This window comes from Candoia aspera, chromosome 7 (assembly GCF_035149785.1).
Source record: "Candoia aspera isolate rCanAsp1 chromosome 7, rCanAsp1.hap2, whole genome shotgun sequence".
NCBI classification, from domain to species: Eukaryota; Metazoa; Chordata; class Lepidosauria; order Squamata; family Boidae; genus Candoia; species Candoia aspera.
This window is the reverse complement of record NC_086159.1, coordinates 26,707,312-26,725,508: the sequence shown is the minus strand read 5'-3', so window position 1 is coordinate 26,725,508 and position 18,197 is coordinate 26,707,312. Positions and strand designations below refer to the sequence as shown.

Below are 18,197 nucleotides of genomic sequence, written 5' to 3'. Positions count from 1 at the left end.
CTGGTAGTAGGGTATAGCTGCAGAGCATTTAAATTTTGGTTTCAAGGATCATATTAAAATGAAGGAAGGGCAAAAGTGTTTCCAGGAAATAATGGAAACTTAGAATGGCTGCTGATCTGGGTCAGTGTAAGCTGCACATGTGCAACATATAAAACATAGAATTGATTATGAAAGAAAATTGAGTAGGCCAGTGAAATAAACAGGAAATACAATAGCTTTTTTGCCTTTTCTGCTATTTTATTTTAACTGTTTCGTTTGCTTCAATTGTTTTTAAAATGCATTAACACAGGCGTGGAAATATTTAAATTTACAATACTACCCTATTGACCTGGACGATAAACAGACTCAATCACCCATCCACAATCTGAATAAAACCTGCTTTTTGTCTGCTTGCAGAAACTCGAGCAAAATAATAAATAGTTTGATTTGTGCTTTTCCTGTTTAGCTCATGACAGAGAAAATGCAGTTGCAAGAGCAGTTACAAGCAGAGATAGAGCTCTGTGCTGAGGCAGAGGAGATCAGAGCCCGCCTGACAGCAAAGAAGCAAGAGTTGGAGGATATATGCCATGACTTGGAGGCTAGAGTGGAGGAGGAGGAGGAACGGTGCCAGCATCTACAAACCGAGAAAAAGAAGATGCACCAAAATATTCAGGTAATGTACAGAATAGGGGTGTTGCCATAGCACGACACCTAACCCCTGATGGAGTGCGTGGAGGTGAAATGTATAACAAGCACAGCATAATTTGGCTGATGGACAAAAGTGGATTCTGTAAGTCATGCCCCCTTATTAGTTTGCTACTTCCATTCAGACATCCTAGCTGTTGAATTAAAAATGCGCTTGTAATTCTTAGAAAGGGATGGCAGAATCTAAGGCGGGCCCAAGTATTTTATGTGACATTTTTCCTTGTTTGTGCAGGAGCTGGAAGAGCAGCTGGAAGAAGAAGAAAGTGCTAGGCAAAAGCTACAGCTGGAGAAAGTTACCACCGAAGCAAAACTAAAGAAACTGGAGGAAGACTTGATAGTTTTTGAAGATCAGAATTGCAAACTGGCCAAGGTAAATCAGAAATCAAATTTCTGTATGGCAAAGTGGTAAAAGGGATGAAACGTACCCATATCATATTCGGTGTGAATGTGGGAATTCATTTACTTCTGGTTTCCTTTGCCAACCTCTGGTAGTGTATAAAAAAAACCCACTTTCTGGAGATTGTTAATACAGATACCAAACTTTGTACAGAACAATTGATGTTCCTGATCCATTCAGTATTTTGGGAAGGGTCTTAAATTTCTTAAATTAACACTTTGGGCAGGTATTCTGAAATCTGATTTCCCACACCCCCACACAATTATTGCTTCATTTAATCAAACTAATTGCGTGGGCAGTCACTCTCTCTCATCCCAACTCACCTCACAGAGTTGTTGTTGTGGGGAAAATAGGAGGAGGAAGGAGTATTAGGTATGTTCCCTGCCTTGAATTATTTATAAAAAAAATAAAGGTGGGATAAAAAATATAAAAAAACCCCTCATATTCAACCAGGAATGCTCTAATCTAGAAAGAAAAGGATGAATTTCTTTTCAGTGTTCATTCTTGTGGAGTGCTTCATCAAAAGATTAGAGAGTATCAGATTACAATTTTAATCCAGCCATTTAGTTGGGAGGTAGGATCCATCTCCACACAAACTCTCCATGGGCCTGAAGCTGGAAAAAGCTACTTCAGTGATTGATTGATTGATTGATTAGATATTTATTATCTGATAGTTGTTAATTCCCTCTAGTTCTTTAGGGGGTTGTTTTTCGATACTGAGACCAAAGCCAGAAACATCATTAAGAATGAAATTGTATAGGGATTTTTTTTTAAACTACACTACAGCTGTAGCTAATCTCTTGTATCACTAAACCACTTGCCGCACTGGTAAGAAAAGTATGTGAACGTCAAGATGAGGATCAAAGATTAGCAGATGCTGATCTTCCTTTCAGAGAAATAAACCTTTTATATTTGTTTTAAAAACTACAAGCAGTTATTACAAAAACATGGACATGGCAAATAAAATATTTCCAAAGCTCGTTTGAATTTTGATCGTTCATATATAATCTGTTTAGATAATTTTACATTTAATTTTAAATAGTTTTAATCTGTGTTTAAAGTTTTTGTGAGGGGTCTTGGCCACCCGGAGTCACCATGTGTGAGTTGGGTGGCCTTATAAATCTGTTAAACAAACAAACAAACAAACAAACTTTCTTGTGGAAATATAAAGCTTCAGCAAAAGTTGCAGAAGATCTCTGTCCTGGGCCAAATATGCTGTGACATGTTCACTTGTTGCTAAATATTGAAACTAGATAACAGCAAAAAAAGATCTGGGTAGTCAAATGTGGACTTTCTTTAAGAAAATGTCACTAATTATTTAGATACAAGCTCCTAGCATCAAATACAACAGTCATTAAAGACCCAAGAGTGCCATATGCATCCCTAGTTTCATTTTTGCAAGCTTCAGTCTGGCCTCTCTAGATTGCAGTTGAGTTTTGGCAATGCGATTTTTTTTTCCATATTAGTTTTTGCTAAAAGAAAGGGCAAAATAAGTTCCTTGGATCTTTGTTTTGCCTCTTAACCCCTATCCACATCTTAACCTTCTCCAGTAGTCTGAAATTTTTGATCCCACTGATTTTAGTGATACGTCATCAGCTACATTCTTGAAAAGTGTTAAAAATAAAATACATGTCCTTGACCCCCTAAAATAGTCCATACCTGATCTAGAGGGTTATGGTGACTGTGTAATATTTCTGACTTTCAGTTATTGGGACATTTTAGTACATTGCTAGGAACTAGCTAGAATGTAATTAATTTCACTTAAAAGTTTTGTCTAATAAATAACTTACCACCATGATTCCCTGATTAATACATTTATGACTGCAAATGTTTTTCATCATGCACATTTTTGTTTTTTTCAGGAAAAGAAATTACTGGAAGACAGGATTGCAGAATTCACTACTAATTTGACAGAGGAAGAAGAAAAATCAAAGAGTTTAGCTAAACTCAAGAACAAACATGAGGCTATGATAACGGAGCTGGAAGGTAGGAGGAAGACCCTCTAAGGGACTGATTTATTCAGCTTCTCTCCATCAGAATTTCTTACTTGCCATACAGAAATGGTTTGATCTTTATTGGAGACTGAATCTCAAACAATGTCACTGAAGTCATAGAGGATTTGTGTGGGACGTATTGATCAGTCAGATAGACCCATTCAGTGGCTGGTTGGCTAAAGGTTACACACTCAGGCAAACCGTGCTCTGAATAAAAGCAGCCTCTAAAATAAACCAGTAAAGAAGAACAGTTAGTTTAACTCCTCCTCCTGGGAGAATATTTCTGTTCTTGTATATACAGTGGTGCCTGAATCTTGGGGTTTATGTTGCAACTAGTAGCTCTAAAAGATAAGTTTCTGTAGCTATTAATAATACTGGCTTAAGGCTCAACCTTTTTAAAATTGAGTATCATTCCAACATTCAGAATGTTGGTGATGGTCTTCCATACTTCATAAGGACAATGATGTCTGCTTTAGCCTGGATGTTTTAGGTAGGGGATTGAATTAACACAAAGAGGTCCAAGGACAGTCTTTCTCACTCCTGAACTTAGCTTTAACATGGAAGCCTGAACTGGGAACTGTGCTGTAGGCCATCATCTTTGCCATATATAGATGTAAATTATTACACTCTGGTTCTTCGTGCATTGTATCTGAATAGAATACAATGAGATCCAGGATGCATCCAAATCTATTATTTCCTTCAGAGCGATTACGCCGGGAAGAAAAGCAGCGTCAAGAATTGGAAAAGACCCGCAGAAAGCTAGAGGGAGACTCCACAGACCTGCATGATCAAATAGCTGAACTGCAAGCTCAAATAGCAGAACTCAAAATACAGCTGGCGAAAAAGGAAGAAGAGCTTCAAGCAGCTTTGGCTAGGTGAGCCTAGTTACATTTTTAATTGGAGGTGGAAAGCAGTCCTCTGACTTTTTCTTAAATAGAGCCATGACCTCTCCTTAAATAGCTCTGAAGCAATGGTTCAGCAGGATTTTCTTCCAGGGAAGTGTGTAGAAGATAACTTTTCTGTACAGAAACATTAAAGAACGTAGCGTGTTATTTGTGTCTTTGAATTGTGCAGGGTGGAAGAGGAGGCTGCTCAGAAGAACGTGGCTCTGAAGAAAATCCGTGAGCTTGAGTCCCAAATAACAGAATTGCAGGAGGATTTGGAATCTGAACGAGCTGCTCGAAACAAAGCAGAGAAGCAAAAGCGGGATCTGGGTGAAGAGCTTGAGGCTCTTAAGACCGAGCTAGAGGACACACTAGACTCAACTGCAGCACAGCAGGAACTCAGGTAATTGTGACACTTGGTTCCATCATTCCAATAAGCCCAAGTCTGATTCTTGAATAAAGAGAAAAAATACAGGTCCCACTTGTTTTTTAAGATTTGCAGTTTTCCTAACTCAAAATGTTGTCGTCTTCTGCAATTCCCTCAGATATCCTTGCTTAGCACTCTGATTATGTGCTGGGTCTCAATCTGTATTAACTTTGAGATGCAAATAATGCAACTCTCTCAGTGGCTGTTTAACAGAAGTGTTTGTGACTTTCTGATAGGTCAAAACGTGAGCAAGAAGTGACTATTCTAAAGAAGACTCTGGATGAAGAAGCAAAAACTCATGAGGCTCAGATACAGGACATCAGGCAGAAGCATGCCCAGGCTGTGGAAGAGCTGGCAGAACAGCTGGAGCAAACTAAACGAGTATGTGATGTGTTTTTTAAAAAATCATGTCACTGGTTAAAGAGCCTGATAAGTGCCAAGATTGTATTTGTTTGTGTATCTGAATGTGAGCACAGCACTGATGCAGTTTGCAGTTTAAGAATGGATTTCCCATTGCATGAAGGTGAAGCTGTAGCATAGATTTTTGAAAATGGGGCACTCATTTCAATATCTGAAAAGCAAGAGAGAGTGATACTTGATTTCAAAGGAGAGTTGATAATTGGACAAGCTAAGAGTTAATTCATATTGTCCCCTTTTACCTGCAAGAGGAATTTGGGTATTATATGAATGATTTTTTTTCTTCTTATAACTGGTAAATTTGCAGCATCTCTTCAGTTTGCTTTGTTAGTACAGTACAGACATTGTGAGCATGCAGGAAGCTTTAGTTCATGGCAACACAAATCTTGTTAATGCAAAACTGAAAACCTACAGGTTCACTGTTCCACTAGTGTCTAAATCCATGTCAGTGTTCTGACTCATGCATCAGAATTTCATTTTGAAGTTAGTGAAATTAAGACTTCTGGAGGAATCACGCCTCACTGGAGAATTTTCCTGTCTTCTTAAGGTGAAAGTGAATCTTGAAAAGGCAAAACAGGCCCTGGAGAGTGAACGTGCTGAACTCTCCAATGAGGTGAAAGTACTTCTGCAGAGCAAAGGAGACTCTGAACACAAAAGGAAGAGGGTTGAAACTCAACTACAAGAGCTGCAAGTAAAATTCACGGAAGGGGAGAGGGTACGGACAGAACTCACTGAGAGAGTTAACAAACTGCAGGTGAGGTTTCAATATAAGTTCCCTTGGGTTCTGGATATCTAGCTACTTTGCAAATGCAGGGGAAAAAATATTGGGTTGAAACCCTTGGAATTATTGCCAGCCCCTTGTTCTAAATTATATCAAATATACTAAATACCTTTGCAAGAGTTGAAGTAGTTATCACCTTTAAAGCCCTACACGGCACGGGGCCAGTTACTTGTGGGACTGCCCCTCTTAGGGTATCTGCCTGTCCCACTAGGTCAGATAGGGTGGGTACGCTCCAGGTCCCCTCCCTCATCTGATTGGACTCAGAGGCATGCCCTCTCAATGGCCGTCCCAGCCCTTTGGAATAGCTTCTGATCTGAAATCTGAGGGATCCCCACCCTTTTAGCATTCTGGAAGGCTTTGAAGACTTGGCTCTTCCCCCAAGCATTGGGCTAGGATGGGGGTTGAGCTGTGAGGATGATTGATCTGGTGCCTGGGGGGAAGGGTATTTTTGTTTTTAACTTTTTTTTTATTGTTGTGAGCTGCCTAGAGTCATCATATGAGATAGGTGGCCATATAAATCCTGTAAATAAAATAAATAAATAGCATGTTGGTAATTTAGATGGGTAATTAGTGTATAATATAAATATGCTGGTTGCTCTGTGTATCTCTCATGCCATATTAAGGTGATACCAGTAATAAATGGCAAGCCTTTCACTAATGTTATTGTTTCAATTTTTTTTTTAGGTTGAGTTAGACAACATCACTGGTCTTTTGAATCAGTCTGATAGCAAGTCAATTAAATTAGCAAAAGATTTCTCTACGCTAGAATCACAGCTGCAGGACACACAGGTAAGCTGCCTAATATTTCTTTTTGCTGATTGACCACAGTGGCATTTTAAAATGCCATTATATTTTCTATTTACCAGTGACAGATCTTTTAGTTTGACTGAGAAATATAGATGGCAGAACTCTTGGATGACTTTGTGGCCAACTAAAAATGTGACCAATAAATGCCCTTTCTTTCTGTGATAGGATCATATGATTCATATTGAACTTCGGGTATCTTTAAAACAGAAAAACTGCAACTTTTCTATATCAAATTGTGTTCTGTACTTTGGAAGCAAAGTGCAGCATTCTTGATCCTTAGTTCTTATTCTAAGCTGAGAGCCAGGAAGGAAACAGCGGGTTCCCCTTCCAGTTCAGCTGCATATTCAGAGTACTTTGAGAACACTACAGGAATAGCATAACCTTGCTTGTCTAACCTTTAGGATGAGGAATGGGGATGAGGATACTAAGCACAGTGAGAACTTTGGAAAGTCATTGGACTGAAAATGGTCACTTCAGCTTCTCTTTGTGCTCCAGTTTAAGCATAGCTCAGATGTAACAGGTGTTTGGATTACTACCACTCATGTGACTTCTAATAGCAGAAGCATCTAAGGCTCAGAAGTAAAATAGTGCAATGAACTTGTTTAGTTGTGAGTGCAGTACTGAAATAAAAATAAAGCACTTTAACTTACTCCAAGTGAGTTCTGCTAGATGATAATGAAATCTACTTATGCAACATGTTCCTTTGGTTTATGGTTGGTTTATCTTTTTAATTCTGTGTTTTTATTGTTATTTTTTATTTTTTGGCTTGCAAAATAATTATATTTGGGTGTGTTTGTATGTATTCATATTCATGTTCCTCTGGTTGGTGCTGAATACAGATGTCAGGCCATGAATTAGTACTTGATCTTATGTGTCATTGAATTTAGATCTTTAATTTAAAATTCCAAGGCAGCTATCAGTTATAATAATGAAATATTATGTCACATGTACTTTGAGATTTTTTGATGAAAAAAAAGCAGTGTATATTTTTAAATAAGAAATTTCTTGTGTGATGAATTATGATAGATTTTATCAAATTTATCACGTTCTTTTTAAAAAATAGAAATGCCTTATGTTGCTGTTGGAAGGCTTGGCAAGTTACTCTAGATGACAAACAGACTCTACAGTGCTTTCTTCATGCACCCGTATGAGTTGATTTTACTCTTCCATAACTTAAAATAGGCTTAGAAGGTTCATTTCTGGTGGCATTTGTGTTATATGAATTTACTAAGTGACAGTAAACTATTTGTATTCAGATTCCCTAGTTTGCAGGTAACCTAAATCACACAATTGCCCAGGTTTATGTAGTTCCTTCTGCAGGGAGGAAAACTACGTAGGAGCAAATTCTGGCTTAGTGTGGTGTCAGAATGTGGCTATTGCCCAAGTTTCTTTTTGTTTTAGATCTAATATCTTTGGATGCTTTGGTTGACTCTTCCGTTTGTTGATTATTATAGGAATTGCTTCAGGAGGAAACCCGTCAAAAACTGAGCCTTAGCACCAAGCTGAAACAGATGGAAGATGAGAAGAATAGCTTCAAAGACCAACTAGAGGAAGAAGAAGAAGCAAAGAGGAACCTGGGAAAACAGATTTCTGCCCTTCAGCTCCAGGTACCGCAGAACAAATTTATGAGTAACAACTGGACCAGTATGGACGTAATACTGAATTAGCCTTGAAGGTAGACAGATGTAGAGCAGGTTTATGAAGAGTGCAAAAGCTTTTGTTTATGTTTTTTATTAGTGACCACTTGCAATGTTGCCTGAATGCAACAGACTGTTCAATCTGAATTACGATTTTAGTGAACTAGTTCTTAACTATAGTTTAAACGTTTGGATTTATTTAATTATATAACCTATGTTCAGATTATAAGCTTGAGAAAAGAGACTGTCTTAAATGTTTTGTAAAGCACTGTGGGGATGAGCTTTTCAGGATAAAGAATAAAATATAAATGCTGTTAATCTGATATGAAGCAGAATCTTTCAATTTCCTTGTAGCACTGCGGGGGTTGGAGTGTGAGGAAGAATGCATGATCCTGAGGATTGCTGGGTTGTGCAAACCAGATCAATTATATCGAAATCACGCTTTCAGAGATACTTTGTTCCCTTGTGTGGAACAATGGATTATATCTTAGGTGCATGTGGAATAGTGATTTGAATGGCTTCTGTTTCATATTGAGCTGCTGCAGACATCTGCCTTTGTAAGCTGTATGCTGTTTTATGCCCTTATTGCTGCATCTTACAGTCATGCCTCTGTTATGATAGGTCCTGATCCTTCTTTCCAACATTTTAAACATTTGCCCACCCCTTCAATTTTCCTGGAGATATTTTTGGAGGTCTACCTTGGGTTCCTTTTTCTTTTTGCAAAATTGTGTTAAAATCACATCTCTCACTTTCTGTTTTACTTAAATAATGTTCTTTCTTTACCTAGGTTGGAGAAATGAAGAAGAAAATGGATGAAAACGTGGTTTGCCTGGAATCAGTAGAAGAAGCCAAGAAGAAGCTTCAGAAAGATTTGGAGGCTATGAGCCAACGTTATGAGGAAAAAGCAGCTGCTTATGACAAGCTGGAAAAGACTAAGACCAGGCTTCAGCAAGAGCTGGATGATATTGCTGTGGATCTGGATCATCAACGGCAAATAGTTTCTAACCTGGAGAAAAAGCAAAAGAAATTTGATCAGGTACATTTAACTGTATTTTGCAATAGGATAGACACCGTTTCACTGATACTTGTTCAGTGAAGGAGTGGAGTGTCTGTACAGATATCACATATTTCCTGCCCTGTGTCTAGAGGACAAAGGACTTGATCTCTTGCAAAAAAAAAGGTTGCCGCTACTTTATCATATTTTCTTGGCTTTGTTTGAGAATAGCTATGGGCAACACCTGTGCTCTTTCTAGCTTAGTTCTAAAAGGGGGCAAACTGCTGTATTTTGGGGCAACAGCTGATCAATTAACTTTTCATCCTAACACATATCTGGAACTGATAACTAATCTGTACTAGGTGTTCATACCGCTTCATTGGTGATACCTGAAGGAACAACCATTGGAGATTGCCAGACATTTCATTGGAAATCTTTCAGTACCATCATTGTTTCTTTTTCAGCTGTTAGCAGAGGAGAAAACGATATCTGCAAAATATGCTGAAGAACGGGACCGTGCTGAAGCAGAAGCACGAGAAAAGGAAACAAAAGCCCTTTCCTTGGCTAGAGCCCTGGAGGAAGCCATAGAGCAGAAAGCAGAGCTAGAGCGACTGAATAAGCAGTTCCGGACAGAAATGGAGGATTTGATGAGTTCAAAAGATGATGTTGGCAAAAGTGTAAGTTGATGATATTTGAGTGAAAGTGTTTTCCATCACACAGGCTTGTGATAAGAAGCCTTAGCAGGAGTGTTTGTTAAATTGGCTTACTTTGCACTTTCGGTAAGATACAAAAAGAAGATAGATGCTAACCACAAGTAATTTTTTGGAATAGAACCAATGTGCCATTATATCATAGTCTTTAAATCTCACTACCTAGAATGAAGAGACACTAACTAGTAAAGCCTTTTTAACAGGAATATCATGGCACCTAGAATTTTTGAGTAGTAAAGGCAATTTCCTTTCTAAATAAAACACAGTTGCCATTGGATTTCAGAAATGTGTTGCTATTGGTACAATATGTTCTAGCAGCTCCACATAGACTTCTTTGCTTGCTGCCTGCATATATAGAGGCATCAATATCTATTTAATGCTTTAATTTCCATATGTATTAATTGTCTGAGACCAGAACTTAGATTCAGGAATTCTGATCCAAGTTAGTTGCTGGTTTTTTTAAAAAAGTAAAATGTCTAGAGAAACCCGAGTGTGTTAAGAGGGGTGGAGAATTGTTAATAAGTGACTTACTACCTTTAAAGCCCTATATGGCACAGGACCAGGTTATCTGCAGGACTGCCTCTCCCTAAGGACATCTGCCCATATAGGATAGGGTGGGCATTCTCCTAGTCCCCTCCCTTAAACATTGCCATATTATGGGACCTAGGAAGCCTTTTCCATGGCAGCCTCTGCCCTATGGAACACCTTTTCCCCTGAAGTTTGGCAGGCCCCCATCCTTTTAACCTTCCAAAAAGCACTTAAGACCTGGCTTTTCCCCTAGGCACTGGGATAGGGTGAGATTGATGAGATGAACCTGTTGTGGGCTGCATGGGACAGTTTAGCTATGGTGCCAGGTTTTGTTTTGGTTTTAATACTTGTGGTTTTAATATTTTTTATCGTAAATAGATGTTGTTTTATGTTATGGTTGTGAGCCATCCAGAGTTTGGTACAAGATGGGTGGCCATATAAATGTTTCAAATAAATAAACAAACAAACAAACAATTCATGCCCTAATGCTCTTATTCTTTAGAATACTAGACAATAAAAACAATGGCTGTGTCAACATAGGGAAGCTAATTTTGTGTCTGTGTGCTATAGGTTCACGAGTTGGAAAAGTCAAAAAGAGCTCTGGAGCAACAAGTAGAAGAGATGAAGACCCAGTTGGAAGAGCTGGAGGATGAACTGCAGGCCACAGAAGATGCCAAACTGCGATTAGAAGTAAATCAGCAAGCCATGAAAGCACAGTTTGAGCGAGATCTCCAGGCCCGTGATGAACAAAATGAAGAAAAGAGAAAGCAGCTGATGAGACAGGTAGTATTCCAGACATCTTGAAAATTCCTGAACTGCTCTTAGCATCCTTTAGTGGAAAACATAAGCCAGGAGATAAGATTAGTTACCTGCTGGCTGTTCCAGCTATCTGATGATTTAGTAAGATATTCAGTTCTTTGTCCCCTTGAGTTAGGATGGGGGACGTGGGTTATGTTTACGGGTAAATTGCCTGTGATTTGATTCCTTACAGGTGCGAGAAATGGAAGTGGAGCTGGAAGATGAAAGGAAGCAGCGCTCTATTGCTGTAGCTGCCAGAAAGAAGCTGGAAATGGACCTGAAGAATTTGGAGGCCCATATAGATTCTGCTAATAAGAATCGTGAAGAAGCCATTAAACAGCTCCGCAAGTTGCAGGTAAGGTTTGCCGCTTATGTACTATCGATTTTCTGTTGCTGTGTCACAAGCAGATGAAGAGAAGCAAGTGACCCAATCAATTACCGAGGCTCAGCAATTTTTATTTTGATCAACGAAAGAAATCTGGTTGTGTGAATCCTCAGATGGGTTTTATGAAAAATCTGTTTCCTTTTAGGCAGGAATGTTACCTTCATTAGCCAACAACCACTTCCATCCTGGCTTCTCCTCTTTCATTTTGGTTGGCCCACTGGATTCTTGTTCTAGTTGTTACCTAATGGGAAACGAACTAATCTCATTCCTGAGCCATAACTGTATGCATGCCAGTGGGGGACCATGACTGCAGAGGCGGCCATCTGGTGGAGTGCACACAGTGAGAGTGTAGAGGTGAGCAGCCTACCTGCTGCTGGAGATGATGAGCTCACCACTCACTCTGTGCCTGTTTGTAATGATTGCCTATTCTAAACACCATCAGACTCATAAGCAGGATCACAAAGATATCTGATTTATTAAAGAATAGTATGCAGGTTCACAAAGAAAGCTGAGAATGGAAAAAGCGCGCCAAATGCAAACTAAAAAACCCTAGGTACAAACGAGATCCCTCCCCCGGTAGAATCTTCCCAGGCTCACAATCCCAGGTGCTCCTAACGGCTTCTGATGGTCCGCGGGAAAAGTCCTTGAGCAGAGCACATAACCCAAACACATTCCATTGAAATGAACACAGATACAGAGCTTGGCACAAGGTTTCACAGCAGCTCCCTCCCAACAGAAACGCGCGTCAGCCCCATGGCATGTGAAACGTTACGATGTACAGTGCACATTGAAACAGTGAACATGACAGTTTGGCTTTTGTCTGTTCTTTGGAGGAAGAGGAAGAGTTTAAACCAGTGTTTCTCAACCTGGGCCACTTTCAGCTGGGTGGACTTCAACTCCAGTCCACCCAGCTGAAAGTGGCCCAGGTTGAGAAACACTGGTTTAAACAGTTCTTGAGAACTAGACTGACCTGGCGTGATAATGCTCCTTTTAAGTATTTCACAGAGAGAATTCTTTGTGTATAGAAGTTCTCACATTAAATCCTTGGCTGCGCTAGTTAAAAATTGTTGGGTTATGGAAAAACATTAGGTGCCTGAGGCCTTGGAGACCTGTTGACAGTGGATTAGACCACCTTGGGCAGTGTAGACGGTGAGTATAAATTGATATAAAGCAGCTCCATATACCCATGGGATTATCTGTAATTTTTTAGGCCCAGATGAAGGATTACATGCGGGAACTGGATGACACACGTGCCTCAAGGGAAGAAATTTTGGCACAGGCTAAAGAAAATGAAAAGAAGTTGAAGAGCATGGAAGCAGAGATGATTCAAATGCAGGAGGTAACCTAAATTTAGGGGGGAGAATCCTAATACACCTTAGCACATATGTGCCCATCATACTGTAGGTAGAATTCAGGAAAGCTACAGAAATTAAAGGCGTGAGAAAATAAAATGAAAATGAAACATACTTAAAACTAGTTTACTCCACCATTTATTATAACTCTCCATATATTTCTGTCCCTACCACTTTTTGCTTCCACCATATACATAAACCCATTTCATTACATTGCCTTTCGTTCTTCATAAACATCTCAATTCATTCTTTTTGAGTATGTCATCAAATCTATCATACCACAGTTTTCTCCCCCTTCTCAATCTGTTCCCTAGTCTTTCCTATGTTTCTTTTGCAATTCAGTCCTCATTCGCTCTCTCTAAACACTAATCTGTCCTAAACACTTCACAGTACTTTGTACTGATCACTACAATTCACATTTGTTCCGCACACATTTCCAATAAGAGTATTTTCTTGCTTTATCACACACACTTCTTAAGTACCTCATTTCCACTACAGTCAACTTACTCATTTGCTTCAATTCCATTCCAAATAATTTCATTATTTTATTTTAAAATCCATTCACTGTGCTGGAGGCTCCTTGTTAAGTCTTCACCCACTTCCAAAATAATTTTATTTCCACCAATATATGGCTTTTAATGCTTGATTTTCCCAAGGACTTTGTATACATCTTATTCTGATTTCAGGAACTTGCAGCAGCTGAACGTGCCAAGCGCCAGGCTCAACAAGAGAGGGATGAGCTGGCTGATGAGATTGCCAACAGCAGTGGCAAAGGGTGAGTAATAGCACTTTTTTCTTTCTTTCACAGAGCAAAAAGGGTGTTCTGCAAAGGATGTTCCATAGTGTTTGCATCTTAAGTGCTGGGAACTAGATGTAAGATGCTCTATTTCTGGAGACAGAATGATTGGCTCATACCTTCTGGGAATTGCTTGTAGATGGCAAATCATAAGTGTGTTTTCTTCAAAATGCTGTATTTGAATGTACTCCTTGTGTATCTCAGAGCTCTGGCCTTGGAGGAAAAGCGTCGCTTGGAGGCTCGGATAGCTCAGCTCGAAGAAGAATTGGAGGAAGAGCAGAGTAATACAGAGTTGGTGAATGATCGTCTCAAGAAGGCAAATCTTCAGGTATTTGCTTGAGAGGCTTCATTTGGTTTGGGTTTAGAATGCTGTGTGAAAACCGTGGCCTTTAAGCCTTGATTAATGGCTTAATATATTGGTCAAGTCCTGCTGATTATGATACACTCAGTAAACTATGGTTAAGCAGCTATTGCTTAGGCACTGTGCATTGATAGCTTGTGCTGCTTCTGATAATGAGCATAAGTTACAACAATGCTTACTTTATGAAAGTAAAAATCAGGGGTATGTATATAATATTCTTTATTGGCACTGGACAATGATTAATTTTCTATACTCTCCTGTACTGCAGCATTTCAACCTAAAAGACAAGATTTTAGTAGAAGTGACACAAATAAGGAACGGATAGGCTAAAGGATGTGGAGGAAGAAATATTCAGATGTATGAAGCTAATGTACTTCTTACTCTCTTTCCCAGATTGATCAGATAAATACAGATCTGAATGCAGAGCGCAGTAATGCCCAGAAAAATGAAAACGCTCGCCAGCAAGCTGAGCGTCAGAACAAGGAACTCAAGGCAAAGCTTCAGGAAATGGAGAGTGCTGTAAAATCTAAATACAAGTCTTCTATCACTGCTCTTGAGGCAAAGATAGCACAGCTGGAAGAACAGCTGGACACTGAGACAAAGTAGGTATTGATAATCTGCCTTGCGCTCACACACTCCAGGTGATGCAATTTAGTGGGCCTGTATATCAGCGTCTCTACCTAGAGAAACAATGGAAGGAGATGGGAACAGGAGTCATTGAGGGCTGTTGACATGGTCAAAATTCAACAGCCTTTTGCACCTGTCACCTAAACTTTGGATGCTGATTGTTCTAACTCTCATTATAAATCCTGGATATGAAGTCTCTAGAAAGAGACTGAGTGAAAAGCGGACAAGTCAGTGACTGCTGAGGCCTTTCAAGTCATCTAGGATACAAAATTAGTCTTTGAAGTAGATGCATGTGGAAAGTTGTGTATTGCTGATACAACTTTTTTCCTAATCTAAAAACTGCTAAACAGGACAAACATAACTTAGTTCAACGTAGTGCAACAGAGTGCTTGATGGTGGCAAGCACACAGCTCAGACTACAGATAACCTTCATAGAGTAACCAAGTAGTGTCTCATTTTCTATCTGTTTTTGTCCTAACTGCAGCCTCATTTAAATACTGCACCATGTTGCAGGGCCAACATCTAAGCATATCAGTCTTTTAACCTTTAGTATACTTCATGCAGTTTTTCTCCAAACATGCATGACCTATCTGCTACTTTCTTTAAAGGGAACGCCAGGCTGCCAGCAAGCAGGTGCGACGTACAGAGAAGAAGCTGAAGGATGTTGTTCTACAAGTGGAAGATGAAAGACGTAATGCTGAACAATATAAAGATCAGGTATGTGCAGTTTTGAAAACCAGTGCTTGGTAATCTGAGCTGTATAGCAGAAGACCATTCCCCTACAACTCTACGAAGTTTCAACTGTTGGAGCTTTTAGCAAGTTGTTAAGATGTTAGCAGTATTACCCTTTATAGATTTCTATACCCCTTTTGTTAGGACCAAACATTCCTGTATTAATAAATTTTCACTGGTCTTGTATGTGGTTGGCTAATCAAGATGTCTAGTAGTGGAACTTCTCGATTTTAGAACTGAGGTATCCTGTTCATATTACTTAACTTGTAAAGTCTGGAAGCATAGACCATTGTACGAGATAAGAAGGAACCTAGCTGTGTATTTCAAAGGGATACAACTAAATGTGTTAGACTAGGATCAAGAAACCTTGGTTCAAGTCCTCACTGTGTGACTTTGGGCCAGGTACTATCTTGGCCAAACATTCCACATAGAGTGTTTGCTTTGGGGCACAATCCCCATGTGCAGTACTGTGAGCTATCAGGGGAAAGGAAGGATCTAAAAATTATAATAAATTCAATTGACATTGCATCTTCATGTTCAGGAATATTCTATATTAGAAGTGTGCAAATACATCAAAAGAGGTACTTCTCAATATGATTGTGAGCATGGAAGAAGATGTGGCTCCTTTAATGATTTGAAGAGAGATGTTTTGCTAGGCACCTCTTTTGAAGAATTTGCACTTAATTTATAGACTGCATATCAAGGATTCCAAGTCAGTGTTGATACCTGCATGTGAATAAACAAAGGCCCTGGTGACTCCTCTTTTTGCACTGCAGGCAGATAAGGTAAATGTGCGCTTGAAGCAGCTTAAGCGTCAGCTGGAGGAGGCAGAAGAAGAGGCACAGCGAGCCAATGCAGCTCGCAGAAAGCTGCAACGAGAACTGGAGGATGTCACTGAGACTGCCGATGCCATGAACCGGGAGGTCACTTCCCTGAAAAGCAAACTTAGGTAAAATTGCTGCTCACGTAGGCTTGCCTTAAATGTTTTTACCTTGAGCGTGCCAATGTCTGAATGGGTAGATTACCTAAAAATGGAGTGCCAGTTTTCCCATATGACTTGTGGTACCCTTTCCAACAGGCGGGGAGATATGCCTTTTGTGATGACACGCCGGATTGCCAGGAAGGGAGCAGGTGAAGTGTCCGATGAGGAACTGGATGGCAAGGCAGATTCCGGTGATGCCAAAGCTGCTGAATAGAATTGCTTCTTGGATCCAGGTTACCCATGATCAAATGACCTACCCTTCCTTTGTCACCAAACCCTTCTGAAGTATGCTGGGGAAAGTGGATCATAAGTATTGCACGTTTCTTGGACTATTTGGAGCCATCAGACATTAGTGTCATCTCTCCCAGCATCCACACTCTTTTGTATTGAATGCCAAAGAGTTTGTAGTCTGATCTGAGACTGGGCACTACAGATGCCTATAGCATTCCCACAGCTGCCAGTAAATTTTTGTAATTTGGTGGGAGAGACAGTACTTTTTGTTGCTATAAATCAATTATTTTCTTTCAGTAACGAGTTGTGATAGAGGCTAGGAATCACCCTTTATTCCTTCCTCTTTTGTTTGCTTTTGGCAATCATGTTCTGTGACCTCATAGTTTTGACTTCTTCAGCCTGCCCACTTAGCCAGTTTAAGGGTCATGTTGGATAGGAAAAACAAGGATTCCCAGCATGCCTTCCAAATGTCTTTGAAGATCATGTAGATCATAAAATCTTGGGAATGGATGAAGGAGAAGGAAGCTTCTCTTAGAAGAGGCTTTATTAATTTGATCCCTCCTTGTAGCTAATACCTGGACAGTTCTGAAGTGCAATGGTGTCTCAGGCTTTATGTCTAAGATGGAATGAACCAGTAGTTAGTGACAGGCCAAGAAAGCACCAAGTTTTCCTGTGTTCTTGTTGGAAAACCTGTTTGGGACCAAATATATTTAATGGTAAGAGACAGAACTTAGTGGGTTTGAACGGGGTGTGGGCAAGGAAGTGCTTCTTTATTATAATGTCCAAGCCTCTAGCTCTATAATCAGGGGATGGGTTTAGTTATTCTGCACAGTGACTAAGTATATTAAAGAAGAAGAAAAAACCTTTTAATCTGCACAGATGATATGTTGAAGATCTTTGTATCTCTTGTTTATAAGTAATTAAGAAAATGCAGCAAAGGTCTTTATCACTGCCTTTCTATGGGGACTGCAATTATATAGATAGTCTTTACTTTTCTATACCATATACCGGTTGCTGGATTTATCTGTACACTTAACCATATTGTATATGCTGCATTTAAACTTCTAAGTAAATGACAAATTAAAATAAGAACATCCTATATTGTATGGTTATTGCTCTCACTGCAGGAACTTCCTGTCCCTATTGCTGTCACCAAACCAAATTTGCAAACCTTTTTTTAATAAAATAAGTGCCTTAGCATGTGTCTCCACTACAGTCAGTAATGGATTACCGGTGCTCCTCTAACAATAAAAATTATCCATGTGCTACAATCTCCTGTGTGTACTTCTCTACCATGTGCTTGAATGCAATGAAAGTGACAGGAACTGCCCTACTGGAGCAAATTATATGCCTCTCTTTTGCACTAAACAGGATGCAGACATGAGTAGCTATTGCTTCAGATTGATCAGAACCTCCTTGCTGTGAATTTTGATGAAACACTAGTCACAAACAAATGTTTCTCAGTACATAGGATAAGGATAGTTGGGAATATGTGTTCAGATATAAAATAATCCAGCAGAATCATAGCAGCCCTGTCCTTTTACATTAAAATACAAAAACATTTTCAAAGCTCTTGCAGAATCCCAGTTATAAACAAAAGCAGGCCAGTATTGACAATATATGTTACCTTTGTGTAAGGGGTATATATTAATCACACATATAGCCTTGTGATT

The 18,197-nt window shown here is 39.4% G+C and overlaps 1 protein-coding gene across 1 annotated transcript in view; it reads left to right on the top strand.

The window, feature by feature from the left end:
• Positions 1–17,795, top strand: part of MYH9 (myosin heavy chain 9) — a 70,830-nt gene extending 53,035 nt beyond the window's left edge. The window contains exons 22-41 of the mRNA XM_063308277.1: positions 446–652; positions 917–1,054; positions 2,944–3,067; positions 3,779–3,950; positions 4,150–4,362; positions 4,623–4,767; positions 5,351–5,557; positions 6,269–6,373; positions 7,846–7,998; positions 8,816–9,064; positions 9,487–9,699; positions 10,831–11,043; positions 11,252–11,413; positions 12,654–12,782; positions 13,482–13,570; positions 13,796–13,919; positions 14,346–14,554; positions 15,188–15,296; positions 16,088–16,260; positions 16,390–17,795. Of these exons, the coding sequence (XP_063164347.1) occupies positions 446–652; positions 917–1,054; positions 2,944–3,067; positions 3,779–3,950; positions 4,150–4,362; positions 4,623–4,767; positions 5,351–5,557; positions 6,269–6,373; positions 7,846–7,998; positions 8,816–9,064; positions 9,487–9,699; positions 10,831–11,043; positions 11,252–11,413; positions 12,654–12,782; positions 13,482–13,570; positions 13,796–13,919; positions 14,346–14,554; positions 15,188–15,296; positions 16,088–16,260; positions 16,390–16,507 (3,252 nt within the window). The 3' untranslated portion in view covers positions 16,508–17,795. The remainder of the gene's footprint in view (positions 1–445; positions 653–916; positions 1,055–2,943; positions 3,068–3,778; positions 3,951–4,149; positions 4,363–4,622; positions 4,768–5,350; positions 5,558–6,268; positions 6,374–7,845; positions 7,999–8,815; positions 9,065–9,486; positions 9,700–10,830; positions 11,044–11,251; positions 11,414–12,653; positions 12,783–13,481; positions 13,571–13,795; positions 13,920–14,345; positions 14,555–15,187; positions 15,297–16,087; positions 16,261–16,389) is intronic.
• The last annotated feature ends 402 nt before the right edge of the window (positions 17,796–18,197 follow it).